The sequence below is a fragment of the Bison bison genome, unplaced genomic scaffold (assembly GCF_000754665.1).
Source record: "Bison bison bison isolate TAMUID 2011002044 unplaced genomic scaffold, Bison_UMD1.0 scf7180017864374, whole genome shotgun sequence".
Taxonomy (NCBI): Eukaryota; Metazoa; Chordata; class Mammalia; order Artiodactyla; family Bovidae; genus Bison; species Bison bison.
In genome coordinates this window covers 338,825-361,203 of record NW_011494946.1, presented here as the reverse complement: position 1 = coordinate 361,203, position 22,379 = coordinate 338,825, and the positions used below count along the sequence as shown (strand labels likewise).

The 22,379-nt window shown below is 44.6% G+C and overlaps 1 protein-coding gene across 1 annotated transcript in view; it reads right to left on the bottom strand.

The window, feature by feature from the left end:
* The window catches only part of PP2D1 (protein phosphatase 2C-like domain containing 1), a 19,434-nt gene extending 1,788 nt beyond the window's left edge, over positions 1–17,646 (bottom strand). Inside the window, exons 1-3 of the mRNA XM_010856747.1 lie at positions 17,325–17,646; positions 14,813–14,962; positions 12,858–13,991 (exon numbers count right to left, since the gene is read on the bottom strand). Coding sequence (XP_010855049.1) covers positions 12,858–13,991; positions 14,813–14,962; positions 17,325–17,646 — 1,606 coding nt within the window. The remainder of the gene's footprint in view (positions 1–12,857; positions 13,992–14,812; positions 14,963–17,324) is intronic.
* Between the last annotated feature and the right edge of the window lie 4,733 nt (positions 17,647–22,379).

The window sequence follows — 22,379 nt, the reverse complement described above, 5'->3', positions numbered from 1 at the left end:
AATCTTTTTATGAAGCAGCTTCTGAGTATTATATATAGAATCAAGAATTAAACTTTTTTCTAATCTATATATATTCCATAGAGCAGACATTTTGTTAATATTTTGATAAATGCCTTTTCAATTAAAAACACAAGCTGATTTTTTTTCTAGGAGTGGAGTTTGATAATTTTTTAACTGGTTAAACTTAAAACCTGAATATATTATAGGTATGGATGATTAAAAAATTATAATGCCACTGTTAGTGTCCATCTTACTGGGTTTGTTATGTGTGTTACAATTCAGTCAGCCAGGCCTGGGAAGAGAAAATAATGTGGCGTTAGTGTGTGAAGTGGATAACATTTAGCCAACATTAAACCCTTTGATTGAAAACTGAGGTCTTACAGTTTGTTCATGGTTCAGACAAACCTGTCATGTGTGTTTTATTGAAATCCTAAGAAAATTTAAATGTCATCCTTTGAGACAGTTTGAAGGATGGTTGTATTACCAAACTTTTCTTTGGTATACAAAAAAAGAAATTTTTGTTTTTCATTTGTTAGGAAAAACTGATCTTCCCAAAGTTTTTAGGAACATAATTGTATGTTTATAATACCTATGAGAATTAATATTCCTGGAATCACAGGCAAAACTTACATTAAAATATTCTGATTTCAAGCATGGTACTGTACCTGGAGTCAGAATTTTGTTGTTGCAGCCCCTAGTTTCGAATCCCCTCATACTTCAGGTAAAGGGTCTTAGGTGTCAGAGGGTAAGTTTCATACCCCTAATCTGGACAGAGCCTGAGTTGGTAAAGCATTAGCTCGGGCATAGAGGGAGCCTGTTGGCTTATTTACATAATGGAAACTGCTAATATCTACTAAGCATTAGATAATAGTACTTAATAATAATAATAGCTACTGAATGGGACCAAAAGATGATTACGTGGACAATTTTGGAAACTTGATAACTGTAAACGATAGTCTTCAAAACTGCATGACCTCTTCTATTTATTTGTGGTTTGGTTATTAATGATTTCTGTTAACTTTTCTGCTGGTCATTCTGTTTACACCCTGCAGAAGATAAATCAGTAAAACAATTCTTGGCTTTTGCTAGTTGCAAATTATGATTGTGCCGACAGAGTAAATGAACCGTTGTGTTAGCAGGACACACGGCTCAGTCCCTGTTCTACATTAGGAAGTTTCTTTGTGTGCCTGCACACGGAAACGGTGCTACCGGAGCTCTGAAACGGGGCTCACAACAGTGAATCCACCGGCTTCCTGGATGTGTTATCTGCATGTGGCGCGCCAGAGCTCACTCAGCAAAAAGCACTGTCTCCTCTGTGTGGTTTGAAAAGAACTTAATACGATTATCTCGTTACAGCGGAAGGGGATAATTGGTGTTTTGATTTTCGTGGCCTGTGCAGAGAGCTTGGTAAAGATACGTACTGCCGTTTGCCTTTTTTTTTTTTTTTTGATGTGCTACAGAGTAGGAAATGCCGTTTTGGTTGATTTTATTATTGTGAACATCCCTGAGCTCAGCACAAATAAATTTTCAGAAATTGAGTACACAAGTAACGGCTTCAGGTTTTGTCCTGCCATTGACTTGCATGAGTGAGTTGTTTAATTCCTTTGACAATTATTTAATTCCTTTATTCAGCGCTGCCTTCTGAATACCTCACAGCCTTACCTGTGTGACTTTGCATGAAGGAAGGAGGGGTACCCGCTGTTTCTCAACTGTTATGTATAACTCAGGAAATATGGGATGATAAGGAAGATTACTCAGGCCCTGGAAGAGTATTCCTGGCACGCAGGATGGAAAGTGGATGGGCAGCTGGTACTTGCATCTCCTGAACCTTGGGCTGCTAAGCTGTCGGCTGCAAACGGAGTTGCTGAAAGCCATTGACTACATTGTTGAGAGCTAGAGTGAAATAATGAGCAAAAAGCTTCAAGGAAAATAGGAAATTGGAGGGAGATTTAAAAATAACCCTCAATGTCCAAGTGTCTTGGAGAATTGAGGCAAAAGAGAATAGCGAGGTTTGGCAGTTTGAGAGCACGATTGCCTTTCAGGAAGGGCCCCTGTGAAGCCTGGAGGAAATGAGGAACGCGGTGAACTGTGATGACCCTCACCCAACGTGCGGTGAACCAGCAACACGGAGAGTTCAAATCCCTAGACAGGAACCTACTAGCTTTCAATAGCTGGAGAGACAGTGCTCTTCAGAGCAAAATAGAGCAGGGGGACTAGAAGGCCACGTGTGCAGGGACATTCGTCAAATGGGAATTAACTGCTTTGAGAGGACACGGGAGCCTTTTTAAGACCGTGTGCGGATTCGTTATGCAAAAGGCAGGGAGGCAGCTGTCCCTGCAGCTACCAGGGTGTCTCCAGTTTATGAAAAGGAAGCGTCCCTAGTATGCCTGAGGGTCCCGGGATAAAAAGACGGCTTGGTTCAGAAGCAGGACTTCGGACCAGAACCTGACATATGGGACATCAGTCCCAATTTTGTCCGTGTGTCTTTCATTAAGTTACTTTATTTCTCTGAGTGACATTTAATTATTAAGTAGACAGTTTTGAATGTACATCCAAAAAGATTCCTTTGTTTTTGTAAGATGTGTAAGCACGAAACTCACCTTCAGCATTTTCCGTCTGGAGTCTAAAGAGTACTTAACACTTCATCCTCAACCATCTGTCAAATATTTGTTGTGTATATATGAGTCCACCACCAACCCACCCCTTAAAAAGGAAGGTGGGGAAGGGAATGTCTACAAAAGGTGAATTTTTTTAAGAATGCGGTGTTTTTTTTGTTTTTTTTTTTTTTTCTGCTTAAGATGACTGGAGTTGAATTATGTTTTAGGGGAAAAGATGGGGCTGGAAATAATTTTAAAAGAAACTTACTAAACCATCTTTAAGAACAATCATTTCTAGATAGAATCACAACACATGAAAATATCTGCAAACACAGTGTCAGTCATGAAATGAGAAAGGAGAGGACCTGGGAGTGAAGGGACACCCCAGACGCAGGACGCTGCAGGCAAAGGAGCTGAGCAGAGGGGCAGTAGTGGGCAAGGGCACGCTTGGTCTCTGCACCTAGAGTGAGCTCACGGGAGGACACACCAGGACACTAGGAAACAAGTCGTTAAAAGGAACGATGAGCAAGAATGTATCATCCAGACAAAGATACTGGGATAGCAGATACATAAAACACTTCAGTATCAGGAAGGAACAGAAGCTGTAGCGCCTGAACCCCAGAGTGTTCCAAGAGCGCAAGCCAGCCCTTAGCTGAGAGTGCTTGCTGAGCTAAATGAGTGGCCTTGGACTTGCCACAGGATTACGGAACAGGAAACGAAGCCTAGGACTTGTTTAGCTTGGAGAGACTAGTGGTTCTCCCCAACAAAGCTAGGGCCACAGACGACCGTGCTCTCACTGAAACACCGAACAAAAATATATGCCCCTCGTCCACCCTCCCAGACTACCACAAAAATGAACTATTTCAAAATCGATGCTGAACGGTGGAGGAAAGAAAGGGAACCACAAAGCATTTGGAAGCACAACCTTTGTGTATTTGTAGTCTGGAAATGCTCAAATTGATCGTTTTAAGTCAGATTGACAGTGTTAACAGGCAGGGATCAGGCGATGGTCAGTGTGTAGTCGAGATGACAGAGGCCTCAGTTAAATCCTCCCAAGTATTAATATAGGGAATTTCTCTGCTTCCGGCCAAGATACAGTAACAGTAACTGGACTTAGCCTCTGATCTGTGTTGAGGAGACAGAACTGAGAGTCCAGGGAGACCAAGGCAGCCAGACTTCACCAGGGAAAGAACCAGAGGGAAGGGTGCTCAGAGACGGCCAGGGGCCTGCAGAGACGCGTCCCCGGGTGTCAGCAAGGCCCTGATCCATGCGTGTGAGGAAGCCCTGGGCTAGCACTGGCAAAGAGCTATCAGACCCATCAGCAAAACGTGGCTGAGGACACAGCAGTCAGACTAGAAAAACACCTGTGGGTCACTGAGTAGTGTACTGAGGAAGGACTTGCCTCAACCTGAATTAGACATTGCTCTGAATTTATCTGACAAATTGCAAAAGTAGAATCTGAAACAATCAAATGTTTCTAGTAACTCCACCCTAGAACAAAGCTAGGGAAGTTAAAAAAAAAAAAACCATATACTACCCCCCTTATAAGACCTGTGAATATGATTTTATTTGGAAACAAATCTTTACAAGTGAAATTAAGTTAGGGTTTTGAGATGGATTATCCAAGTTGATTCTAAACCCAAAAAGTATCGTCATAGAAGAGACACAGAGGGAGAAGAGCAGAAAGTCAGCGAAGACAGAGGGATCTCCCCAGGAATCTAGTGGTTAAGACTGCTTCCAGATGCGGGGGTGCAGGCTCATTCCCTGGTGGGGGAACCAAGATCCCATCCCACATGCCAAGTGCCTGCCCCTTCCCCCCAGAAAACAGGAAGATATCGGGAGAGTTTTTGGCTGGGATACTGGTTTTTGGCCCAGATACTGGGAGTATGGGACTTCCCTACCGGCTCAGTTGGTAAGGAATCTGCCTACAATGCAGGACACCCAGGTTCGATCCCTGGGTCAGGAAGATCCTGGAGAAGGGAATGGCAACCCACTCCAGTATTCTTGCCTGGAGAATCCCATGGACAGAGGAGCCGGACAGGCTACAGTCCATGGGGTTGCAGAGTAAGACACGACTGTGCGACTAACTTTCACTTTTGCAACTACAGGCCAAGAAGTACCTGGACCCAGTGGAAGCTGAAAGAGGCAAGGAAGAACTCTTTCCTGGAGAATTCAGGGGAGCACGGCCTTGGAAACACTTTGATTGGGAGCATCTAGTCTCCAGAACTGTAAGAGAAGGGAGTTTTGTTGTGTTAAGCTGCCAAGCTCAAAATAATTTGTTACGGCAGCCCTGAAAAACTAGAACACAAAGCGTGCAAATAAGTTGGGAAATAACTGCCCATAATAAAGCAAAAAATCCATTGAAACCAATGCAGAACTGACAGATATTGGAATCAGTAGGAAGAACTCAAAGTTGTAAGTGGAGTGCACTTGTTCAGGAAGTTACGTGTAGGCATGGAAAGTGAAAGAAAGTCAAAGTGAAGTTGCTCAGTCATGTCCGACTCTCTGTGACCCTATGAACTGTACTTCGCCAGGCTCCTCTGTCCATGGGACTTTCCAGGCAAGAATACTGGAGTAGATTGCCATTCCCTTCTCCAGGGGATCTTCCTGACGCAGGGCTCGAACTCAGGCCTCCAGCATTGGAGGCAAACTCTACTGTCTGAGCCACCAGGGAATCCCATAGGCCTGGAAGATAATTTCAAAAGTCAAACTTCTGAAGATAAAAAATACAAAATATGAAATGAAATGTGGGTTTCCCTGGTGGCTCAGTGGTAAAGAATCTGCCTGCCAAGGCAGGAGACATGAATTTAATCCCTGGTCCCAGAAGATCCCACAGGCCGTGGAGCAACAAGCCTGCGCGCCGGAACATCCGAGCTTGTGCTCTGGAGCCTGCAAGCACCTGTGTGCCTGAGCCCAGGCTCCGCCAGAGACGCCACCGCCTGAGAAGCCAGGCACCACCGCTGAGAAAAGCCTGTGCGGCAACGAAGACCCAGCACGGCCAGAAATAAAGAAATAACACGAAAGAGGCCACTGGATATGATTAACAGCAGATTCAATATCCCAGAAGAAAACGTTAGATTATTGCAGAGTAACGCGAGTGAATGTGTGCGCAGTCACGTCCAACTCTTTGCAAACCCGAGGACGATAACCCACCAGGACCCTCTGTGCATGAGGTTTTCCAGGCAGGAGTACTGGAGTAGGTTGTCATTTCCTAGTCCAGGGGATCTTTCCCAGGGATCAAACCTGAGTCTCCTGCATCTCCTGCAATGGCAGGTGGACTCTTTACCACTCTGCCACCAGGAAAGCCCATTGCAGAGTAAGGATCTCTGAAAATCTGCTCCTCAGTAAAAGGACGGAGAGCACTGTGAAAAGCTGTTAAAGTCAACTTTTCTAGAATGCCGGAAGTTGACCAAAGGCTTGCAAAAAGCTGAGCATCATTGAAGAGAGACAGCTTAAAGTAGGTATTAATAAAAATAGAAGTGTTTATGGCCTTGTAACTTGACCTACTCCAAACCTTTTCTCTTCAGCTCTGCAGTAGCCTTGAAAACCAAAAGTTTTATAATGAAAATCAACAGTCCAGTCTAGAAGCCTCTACAGGGGAAAGAATGGCTTTGGACCTCCCTAAAAATCTACCCTCAGAGAAACCTCACTATTTGGACTTTTTGCAGTTACCTGAAGAAAGCTCCATTCTCAAATCTTGTCATCATTTGATCTGACTCAGAGCTTACTCTGTGCAAATAACTGACCCTCAGTGTGTTTGCCAGGCTTCCCAAATGATGTTAGTGGTAAAAAAATCTGTCTGCCAATGCAGAAGATAAAAGAGATGCAAGTTCGATCCCCGGGTTGGGAAGATCCCCTGGAGGAAGGCATAGCAACCTACTCCAGTATTCTTGCCTGGAGAATCCCGTGGACAGAGGAGGCTGGTGGGCTACAGTCAAAGAGTCGGACACAACTGAGCGACTTAGCAGTGTGTTTGCTGAGAAGAATCAGCAGCAACGGTTTCAGAGCACAGCTGCCTGAAGCACTGATCCCAGCACCCAGTAAACTGCGTAAGAAACAGCTGAATGATGAGACTCTGTAGAGGGTTTTGAAAAGCTCAAATATATTCCCCGGAAAAATAGAAAAGGGCGCACACGCAGCAGGCTGTGGGCCGGCCCGGGACTCGAGCGGCCCCTGACGACTCACCTGTGGATGGTCTTCAGTACAGACCTCAATAGGAAGTAAAAGCTTAGGCAGCGTTGTAAACCCCCTGCTATTGTTTACAAGACAAAGATACCCCCTCAGAAAGACTGGAAGCCATATGTATTAGTACTAGGTGTTTAAGGAAACCATCATCTAGTTCTTGCTGCTGCTAAGTCGCTTCAGTCGTGTCCGACTCTGTGCGACCCCATAGATGGCAGCTCACCAGACTTACCCATCCCTGGGATTCTCCAGGCAAGAACACTGGAGTGGGGTGCCATTGCCTTCTCCAGTGCATGAAAGTGAAAAGTGAAAGTGAAGTTGCTCAGTCGTGTCCGACTCTTCGAAACCCCATGGACTGCAGCCCACCGGGCTCCTCCGTCCATGGGATTTTCCAGGCAAGGGTACTGGAGTGGGTGCCATTGCCTGAACACTAACAGTGGCACCCACTCCAGTACTCCTGCCTGGAGACTCCCAGGGATGGTCCATGGGGTCGCTAAGAGCTGGCCACGACTGAGCAACTTCACTTTCACTTTTCACTTTCGTGCATTGGAGAAGGAAATGGCACCCCACTCCAGTGTTCTTGCCTGGAGAATCCCAGGGACGGGGGAGCCTGGTGGGCTGCCGTCTATGGGGTCGCACAGAGTCAGACACGACTGAAGCGACTTAGCAGCAGCAGCAACATGACCAACCAAGCAGAGACTTTGTGTCTACACATGACACAGCATATAGACTCTAGAAAATTAGTTCTTTTTTTTTTTTATGATCTTTACAAAGCATACATTACCATTACACGACTTCTGTGCCTTCTTTTTTTTTTTTTGCATTTCTGCAACTATTCTTGTGTTTCTTTTTTTTTTTTAATATAAATTTACTTATTTTAATTGGAGGTTAATTACTTTACAATATTGTATTGTTTTTCCATACATCAACATGAGAAAATTAGTTCTTAAAAGTCACAAACCAGTAGCACCAGCGGCCTGGCGAGGAAGGGCGTCTGTGTGAATGTGAACATCCACGTTTCAACAAAAACAAAACAGAACAGGGAGACAGTCAACGAACGTCAAAGCACAGGCCATGCACAGAAGAGAAATAAATCAGCAGAAACTGTCCCTGAGGAATTATAGGCACTAGAATTACAGTCCCCCCAAAAAACAAATGTTTTAGAAGTATAAATATGTTTAAAGGGAAATATGGCTAAAAGTGAAAGCATGAGAACACTGATTCCCCCAAATTAGAAACTATCAATAAAGAGATGGCAATTATAACAAGCAAATCAAAATTCTGGAGTTGAAAAGTACAATTTCTTAAATGAAAAATTCAATAAAATGAACTCAGAATCAGATTTGAACTGGCAGAAAATCAGCAAATTTGACTGATAAATTGAGGTTATCCAGTCTGAAGAAGAGAAGGAAGAAAGAACGAAGTAACGTGAACAGTCTCAGAGACTTGTGAGTTACCACCAGGTACATCGACATACACATAATTGAAAGAAGAGAGAGTGGGGAAAGAAGGTTTGAAGACATAATGGCCAGAAATGTCCCAAATTTGAATAAAAAGATCCAAGAAGCTCAAAAAACTCAAAATAGTATAAATTAGAGGTCAGTACTGAAACATGTCATAATCAAACTGTCAAAAAACAAAGGAAAAAAGAATATTGAAAAGAGCATGAGAAAAGTGACTCGTTACCTACAGCCAAAGGAATTCAGTAAGATCGACAATCAGTCTTATCAGAAACCACGGACGCCAGATGGCAATGGCATAACATAGTCAACAGGCAAACTATCCTTTCAACAGTGAAGAAAGTAACATGTTCCCAAGTAAACAAAGACTAGGAGAATTCACCACCGGCAGATCTGCCGAACGAGAAATAAAACGGGAGTCTTTCAGATTAAAATGAAAGCGCAGGACTGTACGTTGAACCCACCCGCAGAAAAAAAGGTTACTACTGTTGTCTCTCAGGATCAGGGAGCACTGGTTCTGGGACTCCCTGAAGATGTATCTGTGGGTATTCAAGATCCACCAAAATCTGTGGATATTCAAGTCCAACAGCCAGCCCCGCCCCCATATCTGCACATTCACAGATTCAGCCAACCGTGGATTGTGTAATAGGTATTTACTATTGAAAAAGTTTTGCATAGAAGTAAACCCACACCGTTCAAATAATGTTGTCAAGGCACAGCTGTATATAGCTAAATATAAAACAGTAAAAACTACTTTTTAACACTCTTCTTCTCCTGTCCTGCATGAGACAAAAATTATAAAACGTTTTTAGGCTTGTAGTGTGTAAAGATGTAATTCTATAAAGTACAAAGAAGGGTGGAGGAAACAGAGCTATCCTGGAGCAAAGATGTTGTATACGTCTTTTTGAAATTAAATTGGCATGAATCCAAGCCAAATTGTTTTTAAGATTTTATTATAATCGTCAGGATAGCCACTAAATTTGTTTAATATACAGGAAGAGAAACACAGGAATCAAAATAGAAAACTAGACAATATCTAATACAAAAGAAAGCAATAATGATAGGAAAAAGAGATAGAAAGCTAACAGCAAAATATCTGACATATATCCTACCCTATAACTAATTACATTAAATCTAAATGAATTACTAACTTGAATCAAAAGGGAAAGATTAGCAAAATGGAACGACAAACGAACACGCCCAGTAGCAGGCTGAATAAAGTCCCCAGAGGTATCAGAACCTAACTTCTGGAGCCTGGAAGTGTTACCTAAAGGGCAAAGACTCTGAGGATGTGACTCTGACCCTGAGATGCTTACACGGGGTTGTCTGGGTGGGCTCTAAATGCCATCCCAGGCGGGAGGTTCGGCTATAGACACAGAAGAGGGAAATGTGGAGGCACACCAAAATCTAGGGAATGCTGGCAGCCAGACCGAAGCTGGAAACGGGAAACAGATCCTTCCCACCCCCTCGGGAGGGGCGCTGCCGTGAAGGTATTGGGCCAGTCATGCTGAGGCAGAAGGTTTTGAACCCTGAGAGAATAAATTTCTGTAGTTTAAGCCACCAAGTTTATGATAAATTTGTAATAGCAGCCACAGGGAACAAAGAGAAGCAGTATCCAACTATAGCTGTCTAAGAAGACACTTGATTCAAAGACAAATAAACTCAAAGTACAGGCTGGGGAGAAAGGACTCTACCAGCGAATGTACTAAAGACCACGGAGACGTGCACTTTACCTGGATGACTTCTGTGCTTTGTGAATTATATGTCAGCAGAGCTATTAAAAATGAAAGTATTGGGGAAAAGGATCTAAGAGATCAAATGAAAATCCCTTATGTTTATAAGGACTAGTGTGGTTAATTAAAAACATAAAGTTTGTGGTTTATTTGATATTATGAAAAAAGTGTATGTTTCCATATCAATATGTTTATTAGTATTCTAATCCTATGGGGATTAATTGAAGTAAAAGAGTACCAAGGGAAATTATAAAATGCAATGCAAATGAGCAGTGCTAAGAACAAAAAACCAAGACTGTCTTTTGAAGACTCTTCCCACATGCACAAATTCAACATTTATTCAGTGGCTTTATCACCACATTTGCATTTCACTATAAAGTGAAGTGGGTTTGTTTTTTTGTTTGTTTTAATTTCAGAGTTAATGGTGATACTGGTATTTGGTAAATTTCAAACAAAGAAAAATGAATTTCCTTGCTAGCTTTATAGGTAATATTTTATAAAATACAAAATATGCTCCTAATAAATTTGTGTCCAAATTTATGTTTTTGTAACTCACTTAAATTGCTTTCTTTTAGGAGCACTTTTATATTATAAATCATGACCTCCCTTTCACTCGTTGAATTTTTTTCATCTACTTGTTTCTATTAAAATGAAAGATGCTCAAATGAAACCATTTTAGCACAATTAACACATTTTAACACAATTATTCAACACAATTCCTGTAAGTTAGAGCCAACAAATGTTTGACCTGAAGACTAGAACCTGCCAAACAGCAGTGAGTGAGCTTGGAAATAATGAATCAGAGTAAACTCAACATTTGACGATGGCATCTCCTTACTGAATATCTCATAAATTTTCCTTTCATTTTCCAAGAACCCTGATATCAAACGATACATTCTAACAGAGGTCCCAAGTCCAAGGATATGGGTCAGTTCCCAGGTAAGTCTGAAACCTGAAAATCCTCCACCCCTGAAGGAAACCTGCTCTGAAGCACTCTGGAACCTCAGGGTAGAACCTGGGAAATGGCAAAGACCCTAAGGAAACTGGCCATCGCACTTGCCTCCTTGGTTTTGCTTAATTTGGGGTCTTCATTTTGGGCACACAGCCAGAGCCAGGCCAGAAACAGGCCAGCTTCCAGGGGCCTTGGCATGTAGTGGTCTCGGTGGGTCTATCTAGCCCTGCTTTGGAGTCAAAGTCTTCCTCCCTGAGGCCTAGACTCTTCAGGCTCTAGAACAATCCCCTCAGAGGCAGCTTGATTTCCATCTCCAGTTCCTATTACCTCTGACACCTTAAACAGATAATTTCACCTCTCGAGTTTCCATTCTCTCATCTGGAAAATCGAGTCAACACCACTTAGAAATGGTGGCAGGGGTTGAGAAAGAGAGAGAACCAATGTTGTTTAAGGATCCAGACTTACAATTATCAGTCAATCAGTCCTAGAGATGGAATGCACAGTATTGGGAAGAGAGAGAACATATATATTTTAATTGTCAAACTTGCGAAGAGACTAGAACTTCCAGCCACTGAAAAGAAATGATAATTATGTAATGTGATAGACGTGGTAATTATTGCTACTATGGCAGTCATGTTACAATATAAAAATATCAAATTAACACGTACCTCTTAAGCCGACAGAATGTTACATGTCAAATATGTATTTTTTAAAAGCGGTACTTAGATATCCTTAGATATGAGAATTCTTGGAAGACCATGTGAGAAATCACTCTATATTCAATATTAAATAAGTGGACATTGTCATTAGTAATAATTCTACCCAGGAAAGGGTGGCGGAACCCTGGTTAAGCATCTCATGGAACTCAGGTTAACTTGGCTGAAACTTTTTGACCTCCAGGCTTTCCATTTTGGCAAGCTCCTTAGCTAGAACTTTAGACTGCAGGTCGAAAGAGTTGCTTCTTGGACGTCCCTCACGGTTGGGAATCTGCCTGCCAATGCAGGGGACACAGGTTCGATCCCTGGTCTGGGAGGATTCCACATGCTGTGAGGCAAGTAGGCCCGATCGCCACAACTGCTGAGCATGAGCTCAGCAACGAGAGAAACCGACGCCGTGAGACGGCCTGGCAGCCCAGTGAAGGGCAGCCCTGCTCTCTGCACCTAGAGAGGACCCAGCACAGCCACAAATAAACGCATGAATAAATACAAATTAAAATAAAAGTTTAAAAGAATTGCTTCTTGAAATAAAAGACTCCAGCCACATTTTTTGGAGAAGCATATATATGCCTAGGGGCTGGCCTGGTGTTCCAGTGGTTAGGACTCCCCCTGCCAATGCAGGAGACGCAAGTTCGATCCCTGGTTGGGCAACTGAGATCCCCATATGCCAAGTGGTGCAGCAAAAAAAGACGAAAAAAGAAAAAACCCACAGCTATAACACAGTCGTGAACGACTGTTTCCTCTAAGATGAAGCTGATGCGGCTGGCCAGTAAGCACAAGAATGACCTTTGCAAATGTGTTAGTTAGCGGAGTAACTGACCACTTTGAGCAGCTATATTAACACCACTCAGAGAACTGTCCTCTCTCCCAAAGAGGGGAGTGTGGGAAATGTTTTGGCTCCATTCAGATTAAGCAAGTGTAATAGATTCGCTTTGCCTTTATCAGCTGCTGTGTGACTGCCCCATTTAGAAAACTTCATATTTGGATCACATTGTTTCACATATGCGCCTCTTTGAGAAATAATTACAATTCATGTTGTGCCTGCAATCTGAATCTAAACTGTGGTTGTTGATCATTTCTTAAACTGGTCAATGAAATATCTAGGCATGAAAAAGTCATTAAATAATAGATCAGCAGATAATTCTGGAAGCATGAGAGGTTTTGCTGCCAGGAATAAAACATATTAAGATGTAGTCTGCCACATTCAATATACATACCAGCATTTGCGATGTGTAGCACCCCAGTGGTGATTTGGGGCATCCCCGGGAAAAGGTGCCTATCTGCCAAAGCAGCAAGGTCACTGATTCTTCCCCAAGACCTCCTGGCTTCGGGACTCTCAACACTGCTTTCCAGTATGCAAGTGACTGCGGAACAGCCACTCCATCGGACCCTGGACGCTTCCCTCCTTCCAAGACGTAAAAGCCTGTCCATTCTCCAGAACGCTTTGGCAAAGGCTTTGTGTATGTTCTCATACACGCTTTTCATTCCTTTTGTCCTTTTCTTTTTGGAGGAGAAAGACTCTTCTATAGCTCTGTAGTCTTCACTAAACACTGTGTTGAAAGAATTGATTACTTTTTGCTCTTCTGAAGTCATCTGGTAGGAAGGATCAAGTCTGGAAAGTTGATGGAGTAGTAAAACTGGGAGTTCCATTGAGGTCAAGTCGGCTGCTGAGTCTCCGTGATGTCCATCAAACAAACCAAAAAAACACACGTTGGGTTTACTGCCAAAATTATTCATGACAATGAATTTATTATTCATGTCAACTCTCCATGTAGAATTCCTGTCTTTGCAAACAGCTGCTCCTTTAATTAACAGGTGACCGATTTTTTGAGGATGTATGGAGCTCTCGCAAATGTTCTGCATAATCTTATAGTATGCTGGTATCTGTCTCTTCCACAGTAGCTCAAAAGCATTATTAATGCTCTGCAAGGTTTTCTCGTTGAACGCAAAAGATGACAGCAGCTTAGTAATGACAGACTGTCTCTGGCCTATGATCGCTGAGAGCCCTGGTTTCTTCCCTCCCGTCCACTGCAAGCCCAGCGTGCTCAGAGCCATGTGCTGCTTCTTGTGGGAGAAAACTCCAGGCAGGCCAACCTCACGCTTGCAAATGGAGCAGGGGAATGTGAGCATCGCATTGTAGTCCTGCACTAGAGAGTGTTTCTCAGAGACTTCTTTTGATGGTCTCTTCTTCTTCCTTTTAAAATGCTTTCTTTTCCATGTCAGTGGGACTTCATACTCTGAATCAGCTGTTGGTTTTCTCGTGTACAACTGCCTTGCTTTCCAAAACACTCTGTGAACAGGATGAAAGATATTTACAGGCCTGAAATGAGGCAATTTGCAGTTTGCTTTGACTCCTCAAGATTTAATATTGATCTAACATATTCTGATTGCTCTTTCTGTGATTCCTCCTCCAAAACAGAGTACCAACCCAGGGAACTGGTGACTGGCCTGTGCAGGCCCGAGCGAAATTAGGCAAAATCTCTAGGAAGCCAGATAGACCTCTAAGAACAAATAGAGAAATCAGCATAATACTTTATCCGGGCAAGGGAAGGTATACGCTTGAGCCTTAGCAATGTGATTTCAAGTATGAGCATAATTACTTTTGTACTTAAATTTTTCCTAATAATAAAATAATTATATTATATAATATATATAATGTAAAGAGATATAATAAATTTTTAAAATACTTTTGTCCTAACTAAAGCATTCTCAGGAAAATGGGTGGGAGATGTACCTCATGCAGGCGCATTTAATGTGCTGCTCCTCCTATGTGTACTTAAATCCCTGCCGTGCACAGCTCTGCTGGATGTAGCCACTCATCCCTACGGTAACACTTCAATCACCAGTTTTCACCTCATAAATGCTCGTTGATCTGTTAGCCTATTAGCAAACTCTCCTGGCTTTGCCTCACCAACCAATTTTTGTTTTTCTTTTTTAATGGAAAATTTAAACAACACGCAGGAATGGAAATATGTAATGAGCCCCCGTCGCCAACTTCAACCATTATTAACATTTTTTCACTCTCGTTTCTGTGTCCTCAACCACACATTATTTCATTTTACTCATTTCTTTACCGGAATATTTTAAAGCACATCCTCCAGTTCTATCAATCTCACCCATCACTTCAGTACTTAGTCGGCTCACATCCACTTCTTCAGTGTCTACCACAGGCCGGCTGCAGAATCAAGCTGGTGTCCTGGCCTGCAGCGACGACGGGAGGAGTCTGTGGCCTCATCCACACGCTCATACGGAGAACCAGACAGCCCGCTGGAGCCGGAGCAGAGCCCCGTGACGAGGCCTGACCGAGGGCCCAGCCCTTCGTCTGCGCGGGAAAGGGGCCCGTGACAGCTGAGCTGACTCGAGAAACACTCAGTTGAGGAAAAGCAGCAAGGGCTCCAAGGCAAACCCACGGGCGACCAGTTAGCAGGCAGGAGCGGGAGGAGGGCCCAGCCAAGGAGCCGCACAGGCAAGCAGAGACGTACGGGAAAACGGCAAAGCTTTTCAGCTCTTCTGACCAAAATGTATACCAAGTATCTTTTAACTGCTATTATTGCATAATGTTCATGTAAAGAATACAGTTTTTCTGAGGCTCGTTGAACTGTTTGGACCATCTACAGAGGATAGCCATGATACAACTCTCTCTCACACGGAGCCGTTCTGGGAAAGCAACATGCCCATTCGTTCATGCAGTAGGGGCCTGCCATTTGCCAGGGACTGTTTTATTTGCTCGGGACAGAGTGGTGAACAAAGGCATTGTCTGCGATGGAGCTTATAGCCTCATATGGAAACAGGCAATGACTGAAGGATCATGGAAACTGGTACCATCAGACAGAGAGAACTACTAGCATGAAAGAGCAGAATAAGGGTGGAGAGGACGTCCCCAGAGGCCCAGTGCCTAAGAATCTGCCTGCTAAGCCAGTGGACACGGGTTTGATCCCCGGCCGGGGAAGACCCCCTGCCGCTGGGCAGCTGAGCCCGTGGGCCACAGCTAGGAGCGCCTGGAGCCCGCGCTTTGCGGTGACTGAAGCCGCCTCAGGGAGAAGCCTTTGCTCGGCTAGAGAGCAGCTCCCACTCACTGCAGCAGGGACAGGCCACAGGCAGAAGTAGACCCAGTGCAGCCAAAAATAAATTAAAAATAGATAAAAACGCTGTTAAGGAAAAGAATAAGGGCAGACAAAGAGGCGCTTCCGGGCGGTGCAGTGGCTCAGACTCTGAGCTTCCGATGCAGGGGCACCAGTTCAGTCACTGGTGAGAGAAGATCCCCCGTGCTGTGTGGCATGGCCAAAAAAGGAAAGGCAGAGAAGTAGAAGCGCTTGGCATAAGGCAGTCACGAATATAGCACTCTTCCATGAACATAGTCTACCAGGAAGTCGCGGTTTCGTTTGATGACTGAGAAAGTGGAGGAAAAAGAAAACTGCAGATATAACTGTTCACTAACTACATTTGTTATCCGATACAAATGGAAAAAAAGTTACCTGAAAGCACTGTTCGCCTCCATGCTCCTCTGGGATCGCCACCTTCCTTCGCCCTCTCTTCGCCAGTGTTCCGCGGCCCCTGTCCCTCCAACTGCCTGGCAATGGTGACCGTAGGAGTGGGGTGATGGGGATGCTGTTGACGGCAGGGGGACGGTCCCCTGACTTGGTCACGGACCTCCTCGTGTGGAATGTTTCCTGCATCATCTGGAACCTCAGTCAGAACTGACTCTGATTCTGAAGGACTATGAAGCAATAAGGGCACAAATTGTGCTAACTAACAAACTTGTCTTTGAAATTTCTGAAAGAAGGATCATTCACTGAATATACTGCCTTATGCCTGCATGATCAGATCCAAAAAATGAAAGGAGTGCCTATCAATTGATGTCAGTTAACTGACTGCCAATTAAGTTGTGTTCCCACTCAGGGAAAAGGTATCTTGGTCCATCTCTCCGGGACATGCCTTCCTCCCTGTCCTGGAGGGCCTGTCTGCTCCATCCTGCTGCTGCAAATCTTCGCTTGAAAGTTATACCCTACCCCTCTTTTTCTGGGCTTGTTTCCTGAGGCTGCCTTCTTCCTGGCCGATACCTGTAGCTCTTAGGCTCTATGAAGCTGCCCTCCCTGCAATGGAAGCACGGAGTTGTAACCTCTGGGTCACCAGGAAAGTCCTGTTTCCTAGGTTGTTAATCCCTAGGTGTATTCCACTTTCTCACCCTGAGCTGGATTGGAACTGGAGTCCAAGAGGAGCTTGTTTGCATATTGAAGGTTGGACAAGCCTGGCTACCTACTTGACATCACTACAGGCACATATCCCAGTCAACCCAAAGTTACGCGTCCAAAATGGAACTCACTACCTTTCCTCTGGGCTTCCCAGGTGGCGTGGTGGTAAAGAATCCACCTGCCAATGCAGGAGATGCAGGAGACTCGGGTTCGATCCCTGGGTCGGGAATATCCCCTGGAGGAGGAGAATCCTTGCCTGGAGAAGCCCATGGACGGAGGAGCCTGGCGGGCTGCAGGCCATGGGGTCACAGTCAGCCACCACTGAGCATGCACACACTGACATTTCCTCCAGAATTGCCTTCCACCGTTAACTTGCTGAGGCTGGAGACAACGTTGGCCTGGGTCCCTTTCCCTGTGGTTCTAGATTAGGGTTGGCGAGAAGGGAGCCTGGGGGCACTGCCCCTGAGCACCATGATGGCTCAGCAAGGCGACCGCAGTTGCAGAGGCGCCTGGCAGCATCCCGTTTGTCCGGTTCTCTCAGCACTGATGAATCCGCAGCAGCTCCTGCCTCTGGAGCCCCAAAGGTGGACACTCCCCGCAGACTCATCCGCCAGCATCCCTGTTCCACGGCTGGGCCTTCTCGGCTTCTCAGGCTTGTCGGGGACTCCTCTGTCCCTTCCCTGTCCCAGAGGTCCGCGTGCCCAGCTCCTTCCACAAACTGTGTAAGGTCAGATTTCAACAGTAAAATCTTCACTCCGTCACTCGTGGGCTTCAGCGTTACTGACTGAACCCGAGCTGACACGGGCACCACCATCTCACCTGTCCTCCCCTTCAGGACCGCGATCACACTCCCGACTCCCCACGTGGCCCCTCCATGCCACGATCACCCCTCTCGGCAACAAAACACCCAACCTGCAGGACCCCCCCTGGGCGGGGACCGCCCTTTCCCCCTCCAGTCTGGCTGCTCCTCAGCGCAACCCCTCGGAGCTCGCAGAGCTGACCCTGCTCCCTGAGCCTTGTGACCGATTTGCCCTTCTTCTTGGGATAAAATCCTTCAAGCTCCACCTCTTTCAAGTTCAGTTCAGTTCAGTCGTTCAGTCGTGTCCGACTCTTTGAGACCCCGTGAACCACAGCACGCCAGGCCTCCCTGTCCATCACCAACTCATGGAGTTCACCCAAACCCATGTCCATTGAGTTGGTGATGCCACCCAACCATCTCATCCTCTGTCGTCCCCTTCTCCTCCTGCCCTCAATCTTTCCCAGTGTCAGGGGCTTTTCAAATGAGTCAGCTCTTTGCATGAGGTGGCCAAAGTATTGGAGTTTCAGCTTCAACATCAGTCCTTCCAATGAACACCCAAGACTGATCTCCTTTAGGATGGACTGGTTGGATCTCCTTGCAGTCCAAGGGACTCTCAAGAGTCTTCTCCAACACCACAGTTCAAAAGCATCAATTCTTCATTGCTCAGCTTTCTTTATAGTCCAACTCTCACATCCATACATGACCACTGGAGAAACCCTAACCTTGACTACACGGACCCTTGTTGGCAAAGTGCTGTCTGTCCGACATGCCATCTGTCCGACGTGCCGTCTGTCCAATGTGCTGTCTGTTCGACGTGCCGTCTGGCTTTGGCTCCTGGTAACTCGTGTAGCTTCCTCGGCATCATTGCCACCCTCACCCCCTCCTTAACTCTTTCCTGGTTTAGGAAGAAATGGCATTTGGTTATTTTAATCTGAATTTCTTACTGTTCAATTAGGTTGCTTTAAGGTTTTTTTTTTTTTGGATGTGGACATTTTTAAAGTCTTTATTGCATTTGTTCCAATACTGTTTCTGTCTTGGTGTTTTGGCTGCAAGGCACGTGGGATTTTAGCTCACCAGCCAGGGATAGAAACTGTGCTCCCTGCACTGGAAGGAGAAATCTTAATGACTGGACTGCCAGGGAAGTCCCTTCAACTTTTTGGGGGGGATTTTTGTTTGTTTGTTTTGTTTTCAGTTGGGCCTTCAGTTGCTCTTTAATCCGCACCACGTGTGCAGGTGTGCACGTGTGCACTCCCAGCAGCCGCGTCGCCCCAGGCCGTGTTCGGGTGGGAAGGTTTCTGGGGCGGTGCCTTCAAGCAAGTCCTGGCCCCCCTGGGCTCCAGCCCCTGGGCGGGGTCGGGTATCTCTCCATATCTCCACATGCAGCCCTCAAGCCTGCTGGTGATTAGGGTTGTAGGAAACCCTCCTTACAAAAGTAACTTAAGAGCAGCTTATTTCCAGAGGCAAAACTAGAGAAAACATACTCCTGAAATACTCTGCAAGGGAAAAGATGGGTCTGCATCCACGTGGATTCTCAGTAGCTTCTTTTCTTCTGAAGTATATTTGCTGTCTGTTCTGTTTTTGTTGTTCACTAAATCCAAAATCACTGCAGATGGTCACTGCAGCCATGAAATTAAAAGACGCTTACTCCTTGGAAGGAAAGTTATGACCAACCTAGATAGCATATTCAAAAGCAGAGACGTTATTTTGCCAACAAAGGTCCGTCTAGTCAAGGCTATAGTTTTTCCAGCGGTCATGTATGGATGCGAGAGTTAGACTGTGAAGAAAGCTGAGTGCAGAAGAATTGACGCTTTTGAACTGTGGTGTTGGAGAAGACTCTTGAGAGTCCCTTGGACTGCAAGGAGATCCAACCAGTCCATCCTAAAGGAGATCAGTCCTGAGTGTTCATTGGAAGGACTGATGTTGAAGCTGAAACTCCAATACTTTGGCCACCTAATGTGAAGAGCTGACTCATTGGAAAAGACCCAGATGCTGGGAAAGATTGAGGGCAGGAGTTGAAGGGGACGACAGAGGATGAGATGGTTGGATGGCATCACCGACTCGATGGACATGGGTTTGGGTAAACTCCAGGAGTTGGTGATGGACAGGGAGGCCTGGCGTGCTGTGGTTCATGGGGTCTCAAAGAGTTGGACACGACTGAGTGACTGAACTGAACTGAAGTCCTGTCCGGCTCTGTGCAACCCCATGAACTGCAACACACCAGGCTTCCCTGTTCTTCACTATCTCCCGGAGTTTGCTCAAACTCATGTCCATTGTGTCTAATAATCAACTGGTTATTTTGTGTTATTTCTTTTATTGAAAAATGAAAACATGTACTTCTTTTTATAAGATACATTAGTATGTAAAGGAAAAATAAAGGTCTCTCTTCCCCCAAAGTTACTACTGCCAAAAATTAGGTGTGACTTATTCCAGGCTGGGTTCTAGGTATTTTCATACATGTGTACCTAAAAACATAGACATGATCTATTTTGAAATTTAGGTTTAATTTGTGTACGGTCAGTTGCAGAAATTCTAAAGGTACAGCCTGATGAATTGTGTAGGAATACACTTGTAGACTCCATGAGGTTTTGCTTTGTATATTTTAAAAAATAAGGTTGCAACATGATCATAGTATTAAACTAAAAACGTTTGCCGTCACTTGTGGGCAGTGATGATTTTTTAGCTCAGTACCTACCAACCTTCCCCATTTCTTTTTTTTTTTTTTTTTTGGCCGAATGTCTTGTGGAAGCAACAGTGAGAGCACAGAGCCCTAATCACTGAACCATCAAGGAATTCCCTCCACCAGACTACACAGTCCACGGGATTCTCCAGGCCAGAATACTGGAGTGGGTGGCCTTTCCCTTCTCCAGGGGATCTTCCCGATCCAGGGATTGAACCAGGTCTCCCGCATTGCAGGCGGATTCTTTACCAGCTGAGTCACAAGGGAAGCCCCATTCTTTTTAACGCTGTATTATACTCCACAGCAAATATAAAGACGCTACCTAGGTTATTTAACCATTTACCTCTAACGAGGGAAGTGGCTGTTTCTGTTTTGCTTGCTGTAATAACATCACAGTGAACATGAACATGGATCCAGCCATGGAAAGTCGACACATGGAGCGGAAAGGGCAAAGGCTCGGGGGCGGCACTCAGCTCCCAGCTTGCTGCTGGCTGGCTGGTCTCTGAGGTCATCTTGCTATTCTGGATCCCAGTTTTGTCAGCGCTGAAGCAGGTGCTTCTCAGAACCTTGCTGACTGACGTGAAATGAGCGACATCTGCCCAGCACTGAGCGCCGCACAGCACAGATGCTCACCAGGCCCCTGCCGTCATCATGAATACTGACTCGGGAATGTTCTGTAGTCCCCCGCGCTCCTCCGCCTGTGTGCGTCCATTGAATCCGCTCCCCCGACACGCTTTCGCCGGTTTCTTTCTGCTCACTTCCGGGCCTCCTGTGCTTGCTTTTTCTCATCAACCTGGCTCCGTGTCATCTTCACCTACACACCCATGTAGATATGTACACACGTATGTACACAGACACACACATTTAAAAAGCAACGTAAAGTAGAGAGTAGAGGACTTCCCTGGTGGTCCAGCGCTAAGACTCCGCGCTCCCAACGCAACGGGCCAGGGTTCAATCCCTGGTCAGGGAACCAGATCCCACATGCTGAACCAAGGCCCAGAACAGCCAAATCAATGAACAGATATTCTAAAGGCAGAGAGGGAGCAGGCAGGGAGCATGACGCAGAGCAATTCAGAATCTGAAGCTTTAATATTCTTGAGAGTATCATGTGTGTGTCTTCTAAAATGACAACATGTACTGTTTGCCCAAACATAAACAAAAAAATAAGATAACTTAGCAAAGAATTACATAATTAATGCATAAAAATTAATTTGAAAAAATTCATATGAAAAAACTATAAAAAATAAAAGAACATGAAAGAAAACATGAATAAAGGCAGACTCATCTGTGTTTTGGACTGGAAAACAATATTATGTAGATATCACCATAAAAGGGAGAATATATGTACAACATGTATAACTGACAAAGTATATTAATTCAGATTGCATGTATAATTGACAAGGTGTATAAATTCAGATGAATGCACAATTGTACTCATCTCACACGCTAGCAAAATAACGCTCAAAATTCTCCAAGCCAGGCTTCAACAGTACATGAATCAAAAACTTCCAGATGTTCAAGCTGGATTTAGAAAGGCAGAGGAACCAGAGATCAAATTGACAACATCCATGGGATCATAGAAAAAGCAAGAGAGTTCCAGAAAAAAACATCTACTTCTGCTTTATTGACTACACCAAATAAAAAGAAATGCAAAAAAGCAAAATGGCTGCTGAGAGGCCTTACAAATAGCTGTGAAAAGAAGAGAAGTGAAAAACAAAGGAGAAGAGGAAAAATATACCCATGTGAATGCAGAGTTCCAAAGAATAGCAAGGAGAGATAAGAAAACCTTCCTCAGCAATCAATACAAAGAAACAGAATGGGAAAGACTAGACATCTCTTCAAGAAAATTAGACATTAAAAGGGAACATTTCATGCAAAGATGGGCTCAATAAAGGACAGAAATAGTATGGACCTAACAGAAGCAGAAGATATTAAGAAGACCTGGCAAGAATACACAGAAAAACTGTACAAAAAAGATCTTCACGACCCAGATAATCATGATGGTGTGATCACTCACCTAGAGCCAGACATCCTGGAATTCGAAGTCAAGTGGGCCTTAGGAAGCATCACT